Source organism: Pleurodeles waltl, chromosome 4_1 (assembly GCF_031143425.1).
Source record: "Pleurodeles waltl isolate 20211129_DDA chromosome 4_1, aPleWal1.hap1.20221129, whole genome shotgun sequence".
NCBI classification, from domain to species: domain Eukaryota; kingdom Metazoa; phylum Chordata; class Amphibia; order Caudata; family Salamandridae; genus Pleurodeles; species Pleurodeles waltl.
Window position 1 is genome coordinate 918,380,418 of NC_090442.1, and position 21,052 is coordinate 918,401,469.

Consider the following 21,052-nt stretch of genomic DNA (forward strand, 5'->3'; position numbering starts at 1 on the left):
TCTGATGAGAGTTTTTTTTTGCATTTTTGGTGCAGTAGAGATCACTGTTTCTAATGAAAGTAAAACGGAAAACACACCATTTTGTCCCTCCCCCTCCCCCACCAACCCCACTGCTAGACCCTGAGATAGAGTAGCATGAAACTTAACATGGAGATGATTAGTCACTTTGGCTGTTGGATTGGAAAGGTTTGTTCATCTTCCTTTAATGGCCCCAAAGTTATAAGCAACACAAAATAAGGCTTTTCTGTGGAAGCATAACCATAACTAGAGTCACTATTGCAAACTGTAATTTTCTGACCAAAAATGCATCTGAATGGATGTTATAGATAAAATTTCCTGAAAAACACTTAACATTAATTCTTAGAGAAATAAAATGGTATACCATGAAACATTTGATTAAGTACATAAAGTGGGCTATGAACCCTTTAATGATTAACAACTCTTCCTGTGTGAACTGCTGGATATTGCATAGGCCTATGAAACAGAATAATTAAGAATCTATATAAAGGAGTGTCCGTTGGAGGTATTTGAATCACATAACCAAAATATCCTCTGACAGAAATATTGTGTCCAAAATTTCAATTACAACAGTATGACTATATGGGATTAAATAATAGAAAATCCACAATATTTTATAAGCAAAATTAAGGACATGATATATATTTTTGGGTATTACGATGTACACTCACTAGCCCACAAAATTGGGCAAAGAAAAGGTCTGTCAAATTTAAATAAATTAATTTGCAAGGGGAGCACAGTTTTTTCCAGCATTGTTGGAAGTAGTATATGTAAGATGCTTAAAAACATTTGCCAGACTTAATGTGCCATTGTGATTTATTAAAATGTATGGGTTGTTTGTGCTCTCTTTGCTCTAGGTAGTCCTGTAATGCAGCACACCTTTGGACTGATTCAGAAAGGCCTTTTAAATTTAAATTTCCATGATGTAAATGTGGCAAAACATATATCAAAAGTGACTCATTTGTAGTCACCACAAAAAGAGTAAATGTGTGATCACAACTAGGTCCAATATCTGGTGTTTCATTTTTGAGTTGTTTTCCTATATCTTATGATCCGTACAGTTTGTGGTTGCTGGGACACCCTCTGACTACTGGATCAGTTTCCTTACAAAGTCTGAGATAGATGGTTTGAATTCAGCTAGCTATTACACTGGCTTCAACCATTTGGCTCAAGAAGACACGTAGTAGTGTCAGAAAAGAAGGAACTAGGATATAGTTCTTGAGGAATTCCACGTTTGAGGCATATCTTTCTTTTAAATTCAGTCACTCCATGTTTTGCTATCAGTGTTGCTAGCAGGAGATTACTCAATCATGACCTCACAAACAGTAAGTTTGTTGGAAGATTTGACCAAATCTCTGGCTAACTTATATCTGCTTACAGTTGAGGGAACGAGAAGATATCCTACTAGAGCATCCTCATGCTGAACAAGAATCAACTATTGTCCAGTCCCAATTCATGGTCTTGATTATGCCCTTGAGGCTGCTCTCAGGCAAGTCTCAAATGATTGTATGTTCTATGCCGTTGCATCTGTCTATTTTGTGATATACGCCCTTCTCTCTGTGCAGCCAAATAACATATATGATAGTGCCTCTTTGGGGTTTGGCTTATACTCTTCCCTGCAAAAAAGGGGCAGTGAATACATACAATGCCTTAGTTATGGGGCCCACTATTTACCATTTCTGCTAGGGGAGGCAGACCGGCTTGTTCCTTGAGGGTCTGCTCATTATTATCTACCCTGTAAGAGACACTGCCACTGTGGATCTGTGTACCTCTTCTAGATGAGGCTGATGCTGCTAATGGTGTTCACTCCCACCTCACTACCCCTGCCATTAGTCTTTGCTTTATGATCTGTCTTGAGGAAGGTTGCTCTGGTGCCACCTCTTTGGAATCTTAGCCTTATACATTCTTACAGGGCAGGAGTGTTTCTAGGTTTATGATTAAACACTAATTTGTTACAAATATGACTAACGCGTGATGTGGTCGCACACTGCCATTTAGAGAGAGAAAAATGTCCATGAAATGTCCAAAAACCTACCCAGTAACTTGCAACTTTACTGATAAAACTATATAATGTATTAACAAATCTGCGAGAATCTGGTTTCAGAAAATATTTATTCTTTGCTCATCACTAAATCAAGCGCTCTGATTTGTTTCATCCTATTAAAATATTTTATATTACACAGAAGTGCAAATGGGTTTTCACAACTACTGAAATATATTTTGAAATGTTAGTACAGTTGACTTAGCTATGTAAATGTTTTGTGTTAGGAAAAAATGGACAAAATCCTGGAACTCTGCAGTCAGAAGGAAAATTTATTGTAAGATAAACTGACTTTTGACCTCTGTCTCTGAGCAGAGAGCAAATGTGACAAGAGTAAGATTTAAAAGACCTCCTTCACTTTCTGACTGAACAAAACACATGTTCTTTGTCAACTCGCCAGAAGGGTCCAGTAGGTCCTGTAGGTCTTAAAAATAGCTCAACCTCATAAAATATGACTCACCATAGGGAGTAGAATTTTCAAGACCTGCCATCCTCCAGAACCCCATATTTTATCATTTTTGCAGCTGTGTCCAAGAGAACAACACCTGAAGTTAATTATGGCCTTGCATGGTTACTGGTACCACATGGTGGACATACATGCTAATGCACACTTTGTTGTTTCTGTTCTAGGGTCAGAGCACTTATTCAAGACAGATCAAGCAAGTGGAAGATGATATTCAGCAGCTACTTAAGAAAATCAATGAACTCACAGGTATACTTTATATTTTTAGTTTGTCGTTAATGATTTATGTTTGCTGTATTTTGTGCGTTATGAATTAATTTTTGTCTCTGTGTGTGCTTGTAACTATCTTTATATTAATTACAGAGACATCAGTAGAGCTTCTGTAGTTATTGTTAGGACAGAGTTTCCATTAAAAGAACAGTTTTTATTTTCTTGATAACTTTAGTGCTGATGATGAATCTGTCCGAAACGTTCTGATAAAACCTTCGTTCACTTTGAGTTCTTCATGGCAAGGCGTAGATCCATCAAACAGGGGGCACAAAAAAGCAGGTGAAAGAGGGGCTCCCTAAGTGACAGTTCCCATCAAACTGCATAGAATTGTTTGCTCCTCAATACAGAACAAATGGCTGGTCAGAATTACACCAAACTTAACATGTAAATGTACTTTTACATAAGAAAGTGACTTTGCTTGGATATGTGTAAATTTGTTCTTTAGTTTTTGAGAAATTAGTATTTAAACATTGGTCTGGTTTAGGCATCAAAACATGGATATGGGAGCTTTTTCCCACATTGCCCAATGAGAATCTGGCTGCAGATTTGTGAGTCCACTGCACTCTGATTAGCTGGCTGTTACAGTAAAAAAAATCTGTGGCTGCTGCCATTGCCCACCATGGTGCACCGTGAGAGAAAATAATTAAGCACAAGCATGCATTAGACCTTCTGCACATTTTGGCTGTCTTGTCTCTTCTGCCCCTAAGTCTCCGCCTGACCTCTTTGCTTCCCTGGGCCCCACATGGCGGCCCCTGTGATCCCTTTGGTAGACATTAGATCCCACTTTAGGCCTCACATGATACCTCTCTGTCTTCTAGCCAGGCACTCTTCTTTCTTAGTACACCATATGTTGCATTGGGCACCTATGTTAAAGCTCTTTGCTTTCCCCCTGGGTTTCTCATGCTGTCATAGGGCTCCTGCCCGGCTGCTTTGCTCCCTCTTGGACTCATTGACGTAAAATCAAGTCTGCCCATCAGGTCTCTTTTCCTGGCACTTTGCTTTCCCTGTACACCTTGTGTTCTGATAACCACCCTGCACTAAACTCTCTACTCACCCCATCTTGGGTCTCTCTGCATTGGTGCCTGCTTGTGCGCTCTTCTAAAAAGCATTATGCCAAATTGTCACTTAACCAACACCGTGAAAGAGAGGAGGGGAAAAAAGAAAACAGGAGAAGAAAGTGGAGTTTACCTTTGCAGATTTGCTTGCAGACAGTTTTTTTGTGACCGTATATTTCATCAAAAAACCTAGTCTAAACCTTCATTTCAATGCCTACAAAACGTTGCATTTGCCATAGTGAACTTTATCTGTGCAATGCCTGGTAATCCGTTAGGGTCTTTGGGGTGCTATGACAGATGGTGATCTCTTCAAGAATCCGGACAAGAGGTTTCTTTTAACAATATTTACTATTGGGGAGTCCATCATTGCTTATACTATAATTGCTTATGACTTTTACCTGGCTTAGGAAAAATGATTGCAGCTTTCCTCATAGCGAGGGGCACCTCGCCTGACAAACCAAATTCATTGATTAGTCTGACCCGGATTGTTGCTGGTTTTTGACTATGTTTTAAAAATGGTGATTGTGTACCCATCCGGAACATGCACCTTACCCAGTTTAAGTTTTGTGTTTGCTTTGATCACTGTTTCTGTTTTAGAAAGCACCTATTCCTCTGATATCACTGGCTTAAGATAAGATTGTAAATAGAAATCCATGCTCTTCCCTGGTGTAGAGAGTCTGGTAGTACTCTGGGTATGAGCCTGCTATGGTGCTACCCACAGTCTCCTCTTCACTCTCCGAATTGAGAATTGTTTTTACTGTCTCTCAATGCAGCTTTCGTCTCAAATAAAAAGACAAGGATTTACCAACTTTATTACTAGATGACTCAAATCTTTGGACCGTAAGAGGGTGTCTTCTGCCTTATCTAAATCGAGAACTCTCACATGGGGGCATAGCGCAAGAATGCCATGCCATATTTTATTTGAGGCTCTATGCTTCTGTTCCTCATAAAAGAATTCTGTAGTAAGAAATCATTGAGCCTTCATGAATAGATGCCCAGCGGATGCCGTGGGTTTTTCAAATAAAAATGGAAATGGGGTGTAGTCAGAGAGGACTATGAGACCACTAGATAAAGCTTTAATATAGATAGCCCTCCCTTGAGAAAAAATAACCGATATAAGGGTATGATTTGTGTGGGGGGAATAATGGGTGAGGTCCATTTCCCCTTCGTGCCATGCTCTCCATGCATCTACTAGTCCTGCCTTCCAAAGCCACTCCCTTAGGCAAGCACTGGGTGACTCCAACCCCACCACCTCCTGTTGTATCTATGGTGAGAGATGCACATGTGACCATCCATGGCAAGGTGAATGTCCTCCCATCTAAGCCCCCACCACTAGCCTTCATCCCCCACTAACACTTCCTCATCATAAGTTGAGATAATAGATTTGTGGAAACTTTCTTATCTGCTATTAGGGAATAAAGGGTAGCTATGATGTACCAAGTCTTGGTTATTTTGACAACTATGCCTAGCATTCTCCGTTCTTTATCAGAGACTGTCTTTTTATGATCTGACTTGACTGCGCAGCTGTCGCCAGACAGTTATGTGAGAGCTTTACGTCTGCCCACATGTTGAGAACCTGCAGTACTTGTTTTCTTTGGGAAGGCATTGTGTTGTAACAGGAAACAAAGTGCTTTCCCGCCAAAAAAGTTTACATTTTGTTTATTTATCCAGCTGCCTGAGCTTGAGCTTTAAGGGGAAAACGCATGCCCTTGTAATGCTATTTAAGTGACTTAGATAGCTAGATAATTTATGTTGTTTTTATGGCAGCAACATAGATAAGAGGAGGCTATCATTAACAAATAACGATTTTTAGGTGAGGCTTGACAATGTATTTATAAGCCTGACCTGTTAGCATTACCAATGCTTGCTTTATAGGGCCAGCTTATGAGCAGCAGCACAGTATCGCCACGCCTGCTGATTTTTGTTCTATGTGAGGAAAAGAATTGTTTGGGGAATCACTTTGATTTCATCCCATGCCAATCCTCTCTCAACAAATATGTCTTCTATGGGGGGCATATGTCTCTTTGGCACGTTCTCAAGAGGTGAATTACTGCCCATTGTTTCACAGAGATGTTAAGGCGTTTTACATAAGGACTATTTTTACCATGCGTAGAATGGATTAATATAATAGCTAGCAACCCCAACATGCGCCAAGGTGACTCCTCTATTTCTTGCCCTAGATTTTGGTCTCTTCATTCCTGTGATACCCACTGCATCCTGTAATCTGTCATTATTTGTGTTGCTTGGTATCATAGCTGCATTCCATTTTCCATGCTCTATCTCCTTTTCATCGCCTACCCACCCCCTTTTCCCACCTCACAAATGAAACCCCCCACCACCTGCCTCCAGTACATTCCCATTCTATCCTCCCTCCATCAGACATCTTTCAAGAGTGGATCTCTGCCTGACCTCCTATGTCTCAATAATGCTTATCTTGCAACCAAGAGTTCGTCTGAGTTCCATCTCCTACCTCACCACCCTTCCGAAAGCTCATGGAAAGTCACCATAAAACTAACATGTGAGCTATTCTAGTTTACAAAATGAGGTGTTGGTTTTTTGGGGAAGCCAAACAGATGAGTCAGACAGATATTGTTGGAAAGAAGGTGGTTATGTACCAGAAGTTAATGTCCTGTAATGTACTAGGGCTGAATATATACTTGAACCGATATAGAATCTACACCTACCTTAAGCAACATGAAGTCCAAGTGGACATGCTTCAGAAGACCTTGTTGGACCAGAGATATATAAATTACGAAGGAAATGATGAGGGTATGTATTTGCTTCAAATCACCCTACTAAGGTGGGAGAGGGGGTCTGGTATGAATTGCTGTGAGCGTTCCCTTTCAAAGAAGCTTTAAGTAGTTACAGATGCCCAGTGGATACTTATTATTGTCTTGGACCTCATGGAGGGATTTGAAACCTGTTTGGTAAATGTCTTGCTCCAAATGTTGATGACAAATTGTTTTCTGAAAATGTTATGAGGGCGGATCTCATCATTTGGGTGCAAGTTATTTTTGGGTGGGTGACTTAAACTGTGTTTTGAATCAGTGCATGGGTATAGACCTCCTCCACAAAGTTGTGCCAAATTTAGGTATGGAAACTGCATTGCCAGTCATAATGAGAGAGACTGACTTGGTAGGTGTGTGGAAAACCAAGAACACCCTTGATACAGTTTCCTTCTACTACTCCTATAGATATTTTGACTATACATTAGGGAATGCTTCAGGCTTGGTGGTGTTTGGAAACACTGTGTATTTGAACAGATTCTTATCAGACCACTCTCTGCTGGTCCTCATCTTAACTTTGACCTGCGTCAGTCCGAAGATTTGGCGATTTCGAGTTGAAGTGCTACAGGATCAATCATTTGTAGCCTATAAGCACGACTACACTAGACACTTTTTTTCCCCCCATCATCCAGTGCCAAACTAGCAGGTATCGCAACCTCTTTTATTCCAGAAGTACATATTTGTTGAAGAATTGCCCGGCAGATTGACAGCCGGTGTTCAGCCAATGGCGGAATGTGGCCTGATTCAGACCTGGCGTAAAAGCTGCATTGCTCACTGTGGGGGCCAGCGGGGTGGGAGTGTGGCGAGGTCCCTATGCTGTGCAGTCTGATCCCATACTTCCTGAACTGTGCTAGTGACGGTGAGGAATAAAGACCCATGGCCTCCACAGACGAGTCAGGAACGGAATCTTCCAGAGGGAAGTACCAACGATTGCTCGGTTGATAAACAGCCAACATTTTTTGGATTCCTCCCCGGACCATTCCACCAGATGGCGGAGTTGGCAGCATGGTAGTATTGTAGGATATTTGGAATTCCAAGGCACCCCTTCCAGAGGTGGCTGATAATTCAATGCCCTGCTCATGCGTCGTCACGTCTCTGCCCACACAAAGCGGTGTATTTTGCTCTGCAAGGCTTTGAGCATTCGGGGGGGAGGTGAGGAGATTTTCGATTGGTGCATCCTGAAAGGAATAGAATTCTCGGGAGCGCAGTCATCTTTATTTCTGCTATCCGGCCAAGCCAGGAGAGGGGATAACGTTTCTGATGTGCCAGGTCCCTCTTTGTGTGCTGGAGAACAGTTTGATAGTTAGAGCTGATTTTTCTTGAATAGTTGGGGCAAGCTGTATGCCCCAGTGTTAGCTAGCGATTGGTTGCCATTGTAACGAATAATGGCATTCAAGGAGTGTCACAGTCTCTGGGTGGCCCAAAAGATTAAGGGCCTGGAACTTCTGAATATTCATCTGAAAGCCTGCCGCCCAGCCGAAGTACTCGGTCTCATCTACAAATGCAGGAATGGTTGTTTGAGGGTTATCTAATGCTACAATATCCTCAGCGTAGAGGGCAAGGGTATGCTTCTCCCATCCAAAAATGATGCCTAAAATGCTCGGGTTGTCCCGCACCCGCTGAGCAAAGGGCTCCATGTAGGGAGCCAACAGCAGGGGTGAGAGTGGGCACCCCTGTATCATCCCCGGCGGATAGGAAATGGACACGAAATCAGGCCATTAGCCCGTACGATCTCTCTTGGTTGGCTGTAGTTGCTCATATTCCAGGCTCGAAATCTGGGCCTAAAGCCAAAGTGTCCTAGGGTAGCCTCCAAGTACAACCAGTGACCTCAGTCGAACGCCTTCTTTGCATCTATGGCCAGAAGCATAATTTCATGTTGGGAGCATTTGGTTTTATCAAGTAGGTGTAAGATTCGTTTGGTGTTGTCACTACACTGTCTGTGTGGGATAAATTCTGCCTTATCGGGGTCAGTCAACCTCGCCGTAGGTTTGGTAATGACCACAATAGATGTCTCCAGCATGGATGATGGTATCGTACCAGGTTATCACATTAAATAGTCGGGTCAAGATGGGTGCCAGGATTTGACATAGCGTTTTATAAAATATGGCTGGGAAAACATCCAGCCCTGGTGATTTAAGAGGCTTCAATCTTGCGATGACTGATATAACCACCTCTATCCTGATTGGACGATCCAGCGATTCTTCCTGTGCAACAGTCGGGCATGCCGGGTGGGTGTCTCTGAGATATGAGTCTGGTCCCTCCCAATGAGGATTCGGAAAATAATAAAGGTCCTCGTAAAAAGCTACTGAAGGCTGATGCGATGTTGGAATCCTATACTGTTTCAGTTCCATCGTGCGTCAGGAAAGAATCAACCCCTGCCATCTTTTCGGGGCACGAAGCCTGTTGGCCAGCAGGTGTCCACATGTGTTCCTCCCCACATAGAAGGAATGACAAAGTCTAAGTAATGCATACTTGACCTTGTCCACATCCAATCTAGCGTGTTGTGTCCTGGCCGCCCCTAACTGTCTCCAGGCGGAAGGTGTGCCTGTGCGTTTGTGTATCTTTTTCCAGCTCCAGCACTTGCTGTTGCAACTATACCCTCTTTTCCCACCTAAGTTTATCAGCTGCAGAGACTACTATTAGCTCACCTCGAATCACTGCTTTTAAGAGTCTCCATTAGGAGTGTCAGCTGTGTCATTAAGGTCCGGGTAGTTTGTGATGGCTTAAGCAATCTATTCCACTACCTTCGGCCTCTGGAGAAGGAGTTCTCTCATGCTTCACAGCCTGGACCACCACTGTAAGGGCGGGATATCTAGTACAAGAGAGACTGCGGCGTGGTCTGAGAGGGAGTGAGGCTCTAGCTCGATATCTGTCTGTAAACTGATTCTGAATTCCCGTAGACCCCCAAAAATGATCCAGTCAGGCATATTTCTTGTGGGCGTGGAAATAAAATGTGGAGTCCTGGGGTAACATGCATGCCAGAGGTCCCTGGGCCCAACAAATGGACGCATGCTGCCCGAGACAGGCAGAACCCGGTATTAACAGTTTTAGCAGTGGGGGCCCCACTCCTATGGAATCTCTCGCAGGGTCGGGGGTCCCGTCATTAAGGTGCCTGGTGGCTTTGGGGTCTGCTGCACATAGAGGGTGAGTGTGCAACCTTCTTCTCAGCTGCTGTACTCACAGGGCGGTGGCCAGCATGACTATAAAGATGCGCGGCGGAGATGACCAAACTTCCTACTAGCACCGTTGAAGGGCTGCACTGCAGGGTGATGTCTCCCCCAGTAACTTCAGAATTACGGTGTCGTCTGTGTGCCTTCCAGTTCGGTGCTTCGGGTTGCAGATGCGTGGGCCGCCTCTCTCAGCTAACTGGCGCTGCCATCTTAGACCCGCGAGTCAGCCGTCTTGCAGTTCGGTACCTTTCTTTAAGGCTCGCAGGTCCTCGCTCCGGTCACCGTGGCTCTCCAAGGGCCTTGCCACTGCACAAGGCGAGGCTACCTGACTAAACCATGTGCTCTTGATAGGCTGGCGGGCGGGTGGGTCTCACATTGGTGGAGATGGACGGACTTGGAAGCACGTCCTATCTATCTGCCGTCTGGGCTAGGCCCTGAGAAGTAGCATTTAAACTGCAGAAAAAATACCCTTTAATGGAAGTTAAACAGCAGCTCCAAGACTCATGGGCCATTCGGGAGAGGGGGAGGGACTGTACCTAGAAAAGGCAAAGATTATTCAGGGAGGGATAATTAGTCTGGTTATTAAAAAAGAATACAAACAAACTCAGATTGAAATCGAGGTAGAAGGTGTTTCCTGTGCAGAGATGAATGAAAAATACAGCTCAGTATTGGCAATGGGAAATACTCAAGCTAGTATGGTACCTAAGAATGAAATACTGGACTACTAACCGGGGGACAAAACTAACCAAATGAATAGTGAGCCTGGCTCAAGGTCCCCATTAATAGAGGAGCTTTAAAGAGTCCTTTCATTAACGCAGTAACATAACCTACCAGGTAAGGAATGTCTGCTTGCTGGCCTTCATAAAGTTCTTTCTGAGTTAATATTTGTAGGAGGTTGGCTCAGTTTATGATGTACACCTATGGTGTGTCACCCTATACGCAATCCAGGCAACCCTTAGTTACAGTGTTTAGGTGTCCATATAGCAAAAGCTGTCTAGGGGTACCATTGGTGTGCAGCTAAAGCTTATCTAGGAGGCGTGTAAAGCACTTGCAATACCATGATAGTCAGAAGCCAAGAAAGAACCACACCTGGTGTTGCAAAAATAAAGGTTTCTTTATTACAACATGATAGCTAATTGGTATATCTCCACACAAGAAATATGCACTTAGTAACAGTCAGCGAAAGCATAAAAATACATAGAGCCCTATGGGGACCAAACCATATACTATGAAAGTGGTATAAGAATAGACGGGCCCAACCATGGTAGGTGTGTTAGGATCCCAGGGGTTGGGGGAGTAGGAAATCACCAGAGGTAAGTACTAGAAATCCCACAGGCGCCCGGGTGCTGAGCTGTTACCAAGCCGGGTGTCCCATAGGCTAACACAGGACCGTCACGGTTGGATTCTTATGTATTCAGGACCCTTCCCAGAGGACCCCAAGGAAACCAGTTGGCACAAAGAAGGTTGGAGAGACCTGTGGATACCAGAAGACCGGAGAACCTACACCAGGGAACCTAGGTGCATAGAGATGAAGTTTTGTCGGAAACCCTTGGAGTCAGTGGAAGCCTTGGTGGTCCAGCTGCTGTCACGACTCGTGAACCAGGACGGTGGAACACAAAGGTGGAGTCCAGACGCGAAGAAGCTGAAAAAGAAGTGGACAGTGTCCATGCCACTCGGAGATGTTAAGGCGTTGCTGGTAGGCAATGCCCACCCTCTTGGTGGTGAAGATCCAGCAGGGCGGTGAAAGAAGTCCAGCTGGAGAGTCCAGGGGAAGGCAGGAGATCCTTGGAGTCACCCACGAGCTGTCCCACGTCAGTCGCCTCTTGCATAAGTTCAGTAGCCAGCAGGGCCATCAACAAGCCTTGGCAAATGCAAATTGCGGTTGCAAGGAAGCTTGCAAATTTTGGAGGACCAGCAAGGTCCTAGTGACTCGACCCTTGGAGTGGAGTCAGGACAGGCCTTCAGCGGGAAGGGAAGCCAGCCGGAGTTGGCAGAGCCCCCACAAGTGACCCACTGGCAGTAGGCACAGGGAGTCACAAGGAGGCCTCAGCAGCGCATCAAAACAGGAGTCCTACGTTGCAGGAGCTGCAGAGTGGAAGCTGAATCTGGAGTTGCAGAGGCCTGGAGGCTGGTGCTTCTAGGAGCTCAAAGATCTTCTTGGAGAAAGAGCCAACAAGACTTGGCAAGAACAACAGCTGAGATGCGCAGAGGTTTTGTTCCAGTGGCTATACTAAGTTGGTCAGAAGACAAGTTGGACCCAGAGAGCACCACAGAATCGCCACCTGTGAGCAGAGCCTGCATGTTGTCCGTGGGGCAACAAGATCCACCAGCCAGTCGTCGTCTTCGTCGTCTTGAAATGCTTGCATATGCAGAGGAGAGGATATGCACTTCTTCACTCCAAGGAAGATGCCTTCTAGCTTCTTGGATGCAGACAGAGATGCACAGCCATGGATGTTGTTGAAATCATGCTGGAGAAACAATGTTGCAGTGCAAGCCCTCCCAACTGGATACAGTCTTATTTCAGTTCCAGAAGAAGACCAGCAGCAGTTCCGGAGGCCATATCCAGAAGATGTCTTGCAGAGAGTTACTTGATGTGTCTTGCTCGACGAATCTGAGGACCCACCCCTGGGGGAGCCCTTAAGTAACCCTGAAAGGGGGTTGGTCACTCTCTGGAGTGATCTACGTATCAGAATAGGCTAGAGACATCATTTACCTGGCCTGACCAGTCAGATGCTCCCAAGGGCATCTGCACATCTTATTTTCAAGATTGCAGAATCAAGTGGCCACCTGACAGAGCTCTGTACCCTCACGCTTGGAGACATGCACCCTGCCCTTGGACTGGAGGGCCTACCAGAGGGGTGACTTACAGCGTCTTAAGTGCAGTGGCCATGATATAAGGCAAGCCTTACATCTGAAATGAAATGTGCGTGCACTATGTCATGCAGGCTGCAAGGGCAGGCATGCACGCACAGTTTGCATGGCCCCAATGGGTGGCACAAAACATTGTGCAGCCCATGGTGGTCCCCTGGTGTACCAATGCGATAGGTACCTAAGCACCATATACTAGAGTCTTAAGTGGGTACACCAGTATACCAATTGTGGTTGTAAAAGTTTTACCAGCAGCCGAATTTAGAGGAGAGAACACTGACACTGGGGTCCTGATTAGGAGGATCCCAGTGCACTACAGTCTAAACACACTGAAACCAGGCAGAACGTGAGGACTATGTCAGAAAGATGCTACGTTCAATCAATCAATCAGTCAATGCTTGTAAAGCGCAACTACTCACCAGTTAGGGACTCAAGGAGCTGGGGGGGAAAAGTGTAGCATTCACCGTTGGTTCTTAAAAAAGCCATGTCTTAAGTTCCTTGGGGAAGCTGAGGAGGATGGTGGTTTGTCTGATGTGGAGAGGACAGGCATTCCAGGCGGTGGCTGCGGGGTAGGAAAAGGAGCGTCCTCCTGTTCTGGTTTTCCTGATGCGAGGTACTTCTGCGAGAGAGAGCTGGGCTGAGCTTAGGGTCCTGTGGGGTACGTGGAGATTGAGTCGCTGGTTCAGGTAGGCTGGTCTGGTGTTGAGGGCTTTGTGTGGGGGGTGAGGATCTTGAAGGTGATTCTTTTCTGAGAAGCCAGTGCAGTGTATGCAGGTGTTGACAGATGAGGCAGTGTCAAGGTAGGTCGAGGACCAGTCTGGTGGCGGCCTTCTGGATGCTTTGTAGTTTGCAGATGAGTTTCTTGTTGTTTCTGGTATACAGGGCGTTGCCATAGACCAGTCTGCTGGTGATGAGGGCGTGTGTCACGGTCTTTCTATGTTTGAGGGGGATCCATTTGAAGGACGTGCGTAGGAGGCTGCGGGTGCAGAAGCAGGTGGAGGTGACTGAGTTGATTTGATGGTTCATGCTGAGATTGGAGTCCAGGATGATCCTGAGGTTGCGGGCTTGGCTGGTGGGGGTGGGTGGGTTTGCGAGGGTAAGTGGCCACGAGGAGTCGTTCCACACGTTGAGCTGAGGGCCCATGATGAGTACTTGCGTCTTGTTTGCGTTGAGTTGAAGGTAGCTGTTTCTCATCCAGTTGGCGACTGCTTCCATGACTTCGTGGAAGTTGTGTCTGGCTTTGTTGGGTTTGTTGGAGAGGATGAGTTGGGTGTCGTCGGCATAGGAGATGATGATGATGATTCCATAGCTTCTGACGATGGTGGCTAGTGGGGCCATTTAGGCATTTAACAGCGTGGGGCTGAGTGAGGATCCCTGGGGAACTCCACGGTGGGTTTGGGGTCTTTGAAGAAGGGGCGAGTCTCACTTGTTGAGTTCTGCCGGAGAGAAATGTTTGGATCCAGTCGAGGGCCTTGTCTCTGATGCCGGCTTCGTGGAGTCTCCGTATCAGGGTGTGATGGGAGACTGTGATACTTTCCTACAATATTAAAGACATTATTGGGGTCTTTGAGGAAGCCAGAGAATTTGGGAAGTTGCTTTACTTCCTCAGAGAAACCCTGATCACCACGGTGAGTAAAAATCCCTTGGAGTTACCTGCATATTGACCTCTGTCTATGTTAAATGTCGATGGGAAGTGGCTTAGTAAGGCCCTAGCGATGAGATTTCTACTGTGATCGGAACTGTGGTCCATGTGGATTAATCTGGATTTAGCTTGGGAAGGGACACCACACTATTTTGAAAAATGAGTATACCCTGGAGTACTTGGGCATAAAAGCATAAAAGCATGCCTTTGATACAGTTGGGTGGGAATACCTCTAGACAGTCATGGAAGCAGAGGGTTTTAGTCCTAATTTATTTGGCTAGGTTAGATTCCTTTATACTGAACTGGTCATGAGAGTTCAGACTGAGAGGCGCTTATCACATGGTTTGGTACCAGAGCTGGGAACACGACAGGGGTGCACGCTGTCCCTCATGTTTTTAGTCTTGGCTGTGGAGTAGATGGCATGTAGAATGCCCGGCATGTTGGGGAATCTGGGTGGCCTCATTTATGATAGTGTCACTTTATGCTTTTGATTCCCTGGTCTATTTCTGAAATCCAATCCACTCGGTCCCATCACTCCTTGCAGAGCTTGAAACATTTAGTAACATTTCTAGCTTGAGAGGAAGAGTAAAACGAAGCACTTTCTGTTCTGATAACACTGGGGGGAGTTGAAACCCGTTCCTTTCTTGAAATGACTTGGGGAAACTGCAACATTTTACCTGTAATTAAATGGTGAGGAAAACAGGTTCTGGCCAAAAAAAGCATTATCCTGCTAACAGGGCTTTGTTTTAAGCTGAACAAAACGAGCAGCAGTAAACTACTCTGTAATGGGCCATCAATAACATATTTTGTCATTTATGTCCAAGCTGGTAGTATGTATATGAGGGGAAGGACATCAAAAAGTTTGACATCCACTGGTCTACAGTGTGAAAGCTCTTCAAAAGATCCAAAAGGATTAGAGCTGTGGAGTCAAAATATCAAAAATAAGTCTTACTTCGTCCAGAACACACACTAAAGCTGTCTCCATATCTTGCCCTGTCTAAAGCTGAGTGGACAGGGGTCCAGACTGCTATCGTTTTTAGATGATTAGGTGAATTTTTGTCCACAATTCATTCATCCAGTTTTCCAAGGGCTGGAACACTAGCGTAACAAAGGCCCCTGCACCCCTTATGGCGGTGAAGGGGCTGGAGCTACGGGGGATCACCTCAGCCAGCACCTGGCCAGAGGGGGGGGCCTCCATTTTCTTTGCAGGTGGACCCCTTCAGTTTGTTACGCCACTGGGCTGGAAGCAAAGTAATGGGTACATTTTTGACTGCTACTCTTTCTAGATATTTTTTCTTACGTAGGGGAGCGAAGACCCCTGCTTTCTTGACCAAAAGAACTAAGCCGGAACCTAGGGAGAGATCTATTATGTTGGAAAGAGGAAGCAAGAACTAATACCAAGAGTCTGTAACGGAGCCTGGACAGAGATAATCTGTGGAGTTGGATTTTTATCAGGCTAAGAATAGAGGTTCTCCAGTATTGAATCATTCATAGATTTACATGCTTTAATCATTCCCCATTGTTGAAGAAGGAGTCCCACAGTAACATTAAGTAGCAGTATAAATCAATTATACATATAAAACAGTGTTGAAGTGCATTCACTTTTACAGCCTATTGTCGTCATTTGAAAAGATCTGAAGTCCAGTGTAGGAAGTTGGCTCTGTATGTGCTATTTCAAAGTAAGGAATAGCATGCACAGAGTCCAAGGGTTCCCCTTAGAGGTAAGATAGTGGCAAAAAGAGATAATACTAATGCTCTATTTTGTGGTAGTGTGGTCGAGCAGTAGGCTTATCCAAGGAGTAGTGTTAAGCATTTGTTGTACATACACATAGACAATAAATGAGGTACACACACTCAGAGACAAATCCAGCCAATAGGTTTTTATATAGAAAAATATATTTTCTTAGTTTATTTTAAGAACCACAGGTTCAAATTCTACATGTAATATCTCATTCGAAAGGTATTGCAGGTAAGTACTTTAGGAACTTCAAATCATCAAAATTGCATGTATACTTTTCAAGTTATTCACAAATAGCTGTTTTAAAAGTGGACACTTAGTGCAATTTTCACAGTTCCTAGGGGAGGTAAGTATTTGTTAGGTTAACCAGGTAAGTAAGACACTTACAGGGCTTAGTTCTTGGTCCAAGGTAGCCCACCGTTGGGGGTTCAGAGCAACCCCAAAGTCACCACACCAGCAGCTCAGGGCCGGTCAGGTGCAGAGTTCAAAGTGGTGCCCAAAACACATAGGCTAGAATGGAGAGAAGGGGGTGCCCCGGTTCCGGTCTGCTTGCAGGTAAGTACCCGCGTCTTCGGAGGGCAGACCAGGGGGGTTTTGTAGGGCACCGGGGGGGACACAAGCCCACACAGAAATTTCACCCTCAGCAGCGCGGGGGCGGCCGGGTGCAGTGTAGAAACAGGCGTCGGGTTCGCAATGTTAGTCTATGAGAGATCTCGGGATCTCTTCAGCGCTGCAGGCAGGCAAGGGGGGGATTCCTCGGGGAAACCTCCACTTGGGCACGGGAGAGGGACTCCTGGGGGTCACTTCTCCAGTGAAAGTCCGGTCCTTCCGGTCCTGGGGGCTGCGGGTGCAGGGTCTCTCCCAGGCGTCGGGACTTTAGGTTCAAAGAGTCGCGGTCAGGGGAAGCCTCGGGATTCCCTCTGCAGGCGGCGCTGTGGGGGCTCAGGGGGGACAGGTTTTTGTACTCACAGTCTTAGAGTAGTCCTGGGGTCCCTCCTGAGGTGTTGGATCGCCACCAGCCGAGTCGGGGTCGCCGGGTGCAGTGTTGCAAGTCTCACGCTTCTTGCGGGGAACTTGCAGGGTTCTTTAAAGCTGCTGGAAACAAAGTTGCAGCTTTTCTTGGAGCAGGTCCGCTGTCCTCGGGAGTTTCTTGTCTTTTCGAAGCAGGGGCAGTCCTCAGAGGATGTCGAGGTCGCTGGTCCCTTTGGAAGGCGTCGCTGGAGCAGGATCTTTGGAAGGCAGGAGACAGGCCGGTGAGTTTCTGGAGCCAAGGCAGTTGTCGTCTTCTGGTCTTCCTCTGCAGGGGTTTTCAGCTAGGCAGTCCTTCTTCTTGTAGTTGCAGGAATCTAATTTTCTAGGGTTCAGGGTAGCCCTTAAATACTAAATTTAAGGGCGTGTTTAGGTCTGGGGGGTTAGTAGCCAATGGCTACTAGCCCTGAGGGTGGGTACACCCTCTTTGTGCCTCCTCCCAAGGGGAGGGGGTCACAATCCTAACCCTATTGGGGGAATCCTCCATCTGCAAGATGGAGGATTTCTAAAAGTTAGAGTCACTTCAGCTCAGGACACCTTAGGGGCTGTCTTGACTGGCCAGTGACTCCTCCTTGTTTTTCTCATTATTTTCTCCGGCCTTGCCGCCAAAAGTGGGGCCTGGCCGGAGGGGGCGGGCAACTCCACTAGCTGGAGTGTCCTGCTGGGTTGGCACAAAGGAGGTGAGCCTTTGAGGCTCACCGCCAGGTGTGACAATTCCTGCCTGGGGGAGGTGTTAGCATCTCCACCCAGTGCAGGCTTTGTTACTGGCCTCAGAGTGACAAAGGCACTCTCCCCATGGGGCCAGCAACATGTCTCGGTTTGTGGCAGGCTGCTAAAACTAGTCAGCCTACACAGATAGTCGGTTAAGTTTCAGGGGGCACCTCTAAGGGGCCCTCTGTGGTGTATTTTACAATAAAATGTACACTGGCATCAGTGTGCATTTATTGTGCTGAGAAGTTTGATACCAAACTTCCCAGTTTTCAGTGTAGCCATTATGGTGCTGTGGAGTTCGTGTTTGACAGACTCCCAGACCATATACTCTTATGGCTACCCTGCACTTACAATGTCTAAGGTTTTGTTTAGACACTGTAGGGGTACCATGCTCATGCACTGGTACCCTCACCTATGGTATAGTGCACCCTGCCTTAGGGCTGTAAGGCCTGCTAGAGGGGTGTCTTACCTATACTGCATAGGCAGTGAGAGGCTGGCATGGCACCCTGAGGGGAGTGCCATGTCGACTTACTCGTTTTGACCTCACTAGCACACACAAGCTGGTAAGCAGTGTGTCTGTGCTGAGTGAGAGGTCTCCAGGGTGGCATAAGACATGCTGCAGCCCTTAGAGACCTTCCTTGGCATCAGGGCCCTTGGTACTAGAAGTACCAGTTACAAGGGACTTATCTGGATGCCAGGGTCTGCCAATTGTGGATACAAAAGTACAGGTTAGGGAAAGAACACTGGTGCTGGGGCCTGGTTAGCAGGCCTCAGCACACTTTCAATTGTAAACATAGCATCAGCAAAGGCAAAAAGTCAGGGGGCAACCATGCCAAGGAGGCATTTCCTTACATCCAGCCAATCAAGAACCCTCACCATAGAAGCTCCAGTCTCTCACATTTTCTACCGCACATTGTTTGAAGGGAGACTCCCTGAGCTCTGCTCAGTTTTTTTTCTTCATTCCATAGTTAAAAACAACAGAAAATGTCTAATACTTCCAGGAGAGGACTCCTTAGACTCTGAAAATCATGTGGGGAAAAAAAGATTACATGTAGATGACTCACACCGCCTGTATACCCACCACAAAATGAAGGATTGCAAGGTATGTTGTACCTTTTCATCAAAGATGCTGAGGGATAGAGAGGCAAAGCTTCTTTGTGGCTACAAAAAGTCAAGTCGGAAGATAATCCATCTTCAGCTGACGACAGTGACAGCTCTGTTAAGTCTTGCAAGAGAGAAAGGCCCCAAGACCAGAAGTCAGTAATGCCCCAAAAATTCTCATCATGGGTCTCTGAACCATACTTGGAAAAAGGAGAAAAATGTAAAATTCTCCTCAAAAACTGCTTCTTCTGAGCCTACTACTCCAACTACTAAGTCCTCAGACTTTCCTCATACTTCTTCATCAGAGGCGCCAATGACAAAGCCAAAGACTCATGTGAGAACACAGTTGACGAGATCTGACCACTATGGTCACGGCCACCACTGTCTCGTCAATGAGACCATCAATGCCGATCTCGGTCATGGACGCTCCCATCCCGTCAACGAAGATATCGTTGTTGACAAAGACTTCAGTGATGACACCAATGTCAACAACAACATCGTTGACGAGTCTGCCGTCGACGAGGCCAACATCGACCTTGCCGTCAACTCATCTTCCCTGGACAACACTGTCAACGTTCATAAAGGTGACAAAGACTTTTCTCAGACCACAACACGCCTCCCCCAGCAAAGTTTTGCCATATCCTCTTAGCCACTTACTTCATCTGGAGGATTCAGAGGACGAAGGCCTGTTTGGCCCCGCACACAGCCAAACCGAACTCCAGGTTAAATAGAAACATGCAGACGAAGAAGGGAAAGAATCCTGTTATGGCCATTATTATAATCCGCAGCCAAGCAACATTATCCATTTGTTTCCCCTCCTGAGTACATTGGGAGCTTCTAAACTGCAGTAAGGTTTGACTTACCTGTTTCGGTGAAGCTGTCAGATTGCTTCCTTTACGACTTCAAGGAACCAACATGAAAGTTTATTTGAGTTTTCCCAATAATTGATCATATTTGGGAATATGGTATCAGTGGTTCCACGCTTTGGCAAAAAATACAAGGCACCTGAGGATTCCCGCGCTTACCATACAGGGCACCCAAATGCAGATTCTGTGGTCTCACAAGTGGCCAACGACGCTCGAAGAATCTTTCTACTCCAATTTCTGCTGCAGCTCACAGAGAGGGCAGGCGCCTAGATAACATCAGGAAGCATGTCTTCACTCTATCTGCCATTACAATTTGTGTGGCCAATTCTTTAGCTGTCTTAGGCCGTTACGATAGGCATATGTGGTCAGACATCCGTGCACTGATGGACCTAGTGCCTGAAGACTAGAAGACAAACAAGGTCATCAGGTATTTCCCTACCTGGACGACTGGCTGCTGAAGGCACAAACACCTATGCAAGCCTCACTTGCGACATCAGCTTGTATTGCATTGTTTCATAAGGAGGGACTCACGCTATATCTTTGAGTTGTCTCTTGTTCCACAGCAAAAGATAATGTTTCTAGACTCAATCCTAGACAGTCCTCAAAAAAATCATTAAAATGTTACTAGACCTGCAGGTCGAGTAGGACAGCCTTTCATTTCACACAGGCCAAACAGTTCACCTTAAAAAATCCTGGAACTCTGTAGTCACAAGGAAAAGTATTTGCTTTGCAAGAAGACAAACTGACTTTTGACCTCTGACTCTGAACACAGAGCAAATGTGACGAGAATAAGATTTAAAGGCATCTTAATTGCTAATTCAGTTTCTGACTCAGAACGCCTGTTCTTTCTCCACTTGCCAGAGAGGGTGAGTAGGTAGTAAAAATAGCTCGACCTCATAAAATATTACTTGCCATAGCGAGTAACAAGTAGATTTTTCAAGCCCTGCTAGATACCATGCAAGACAAAACATTTCTTTCCCTGGAAATTCTATTGGTCCTCAAAATTTTTAAAAGAAAGTTTCTTTCAATGCATCTATAAAAGTATTTTCGAGGAATGATGTCCTCGGCAATAAATCTTGTCCCCTTAGCACTCCTGAAGATGAGACTTTGCAGGTGGAGCTACAACACCAATGGATTCAGAGGGAAGGGTGTTTGACGACCTCATCAAAATAAAGAATGGCCCAAGCTTCGAGGTGGTGGCCCACACTCCACATACGTCCAAGTGCTTCACTTTTTTGGCCTCTACTACCAATGGACACCTCCCTGCAAGTCCCAAAAAATTGGTCTGTCACTC

At 45.7% G+C, this 21,052-nt stretch overlaps 1 protein-coding gene across 2 annotated transcripts in view; it reads left to right on the forward strand.

Annotated features, from left to right (window-relative positions):
* Positions 1-21,052, forward strand: part of PSMC2 (proteasome 26S subunit, ATPase 2) — a 117,783-nt gene that overhangs the window by 65,750 nt on the left and 30,981 nt on the right. For both annotated transcript variants that reach the window (XM_069229691.1, XM_069229690.1), the window contains exon 3: positions 2,690-2,771. In XM_069229691.1, coding sequence (XP_069085792.1) covers positions 2,690-2,771 — 82 coding nt within the window. The remainder of the gene's footprint in view (positions 1-2,689; positions 2,772-21,052) is intronic.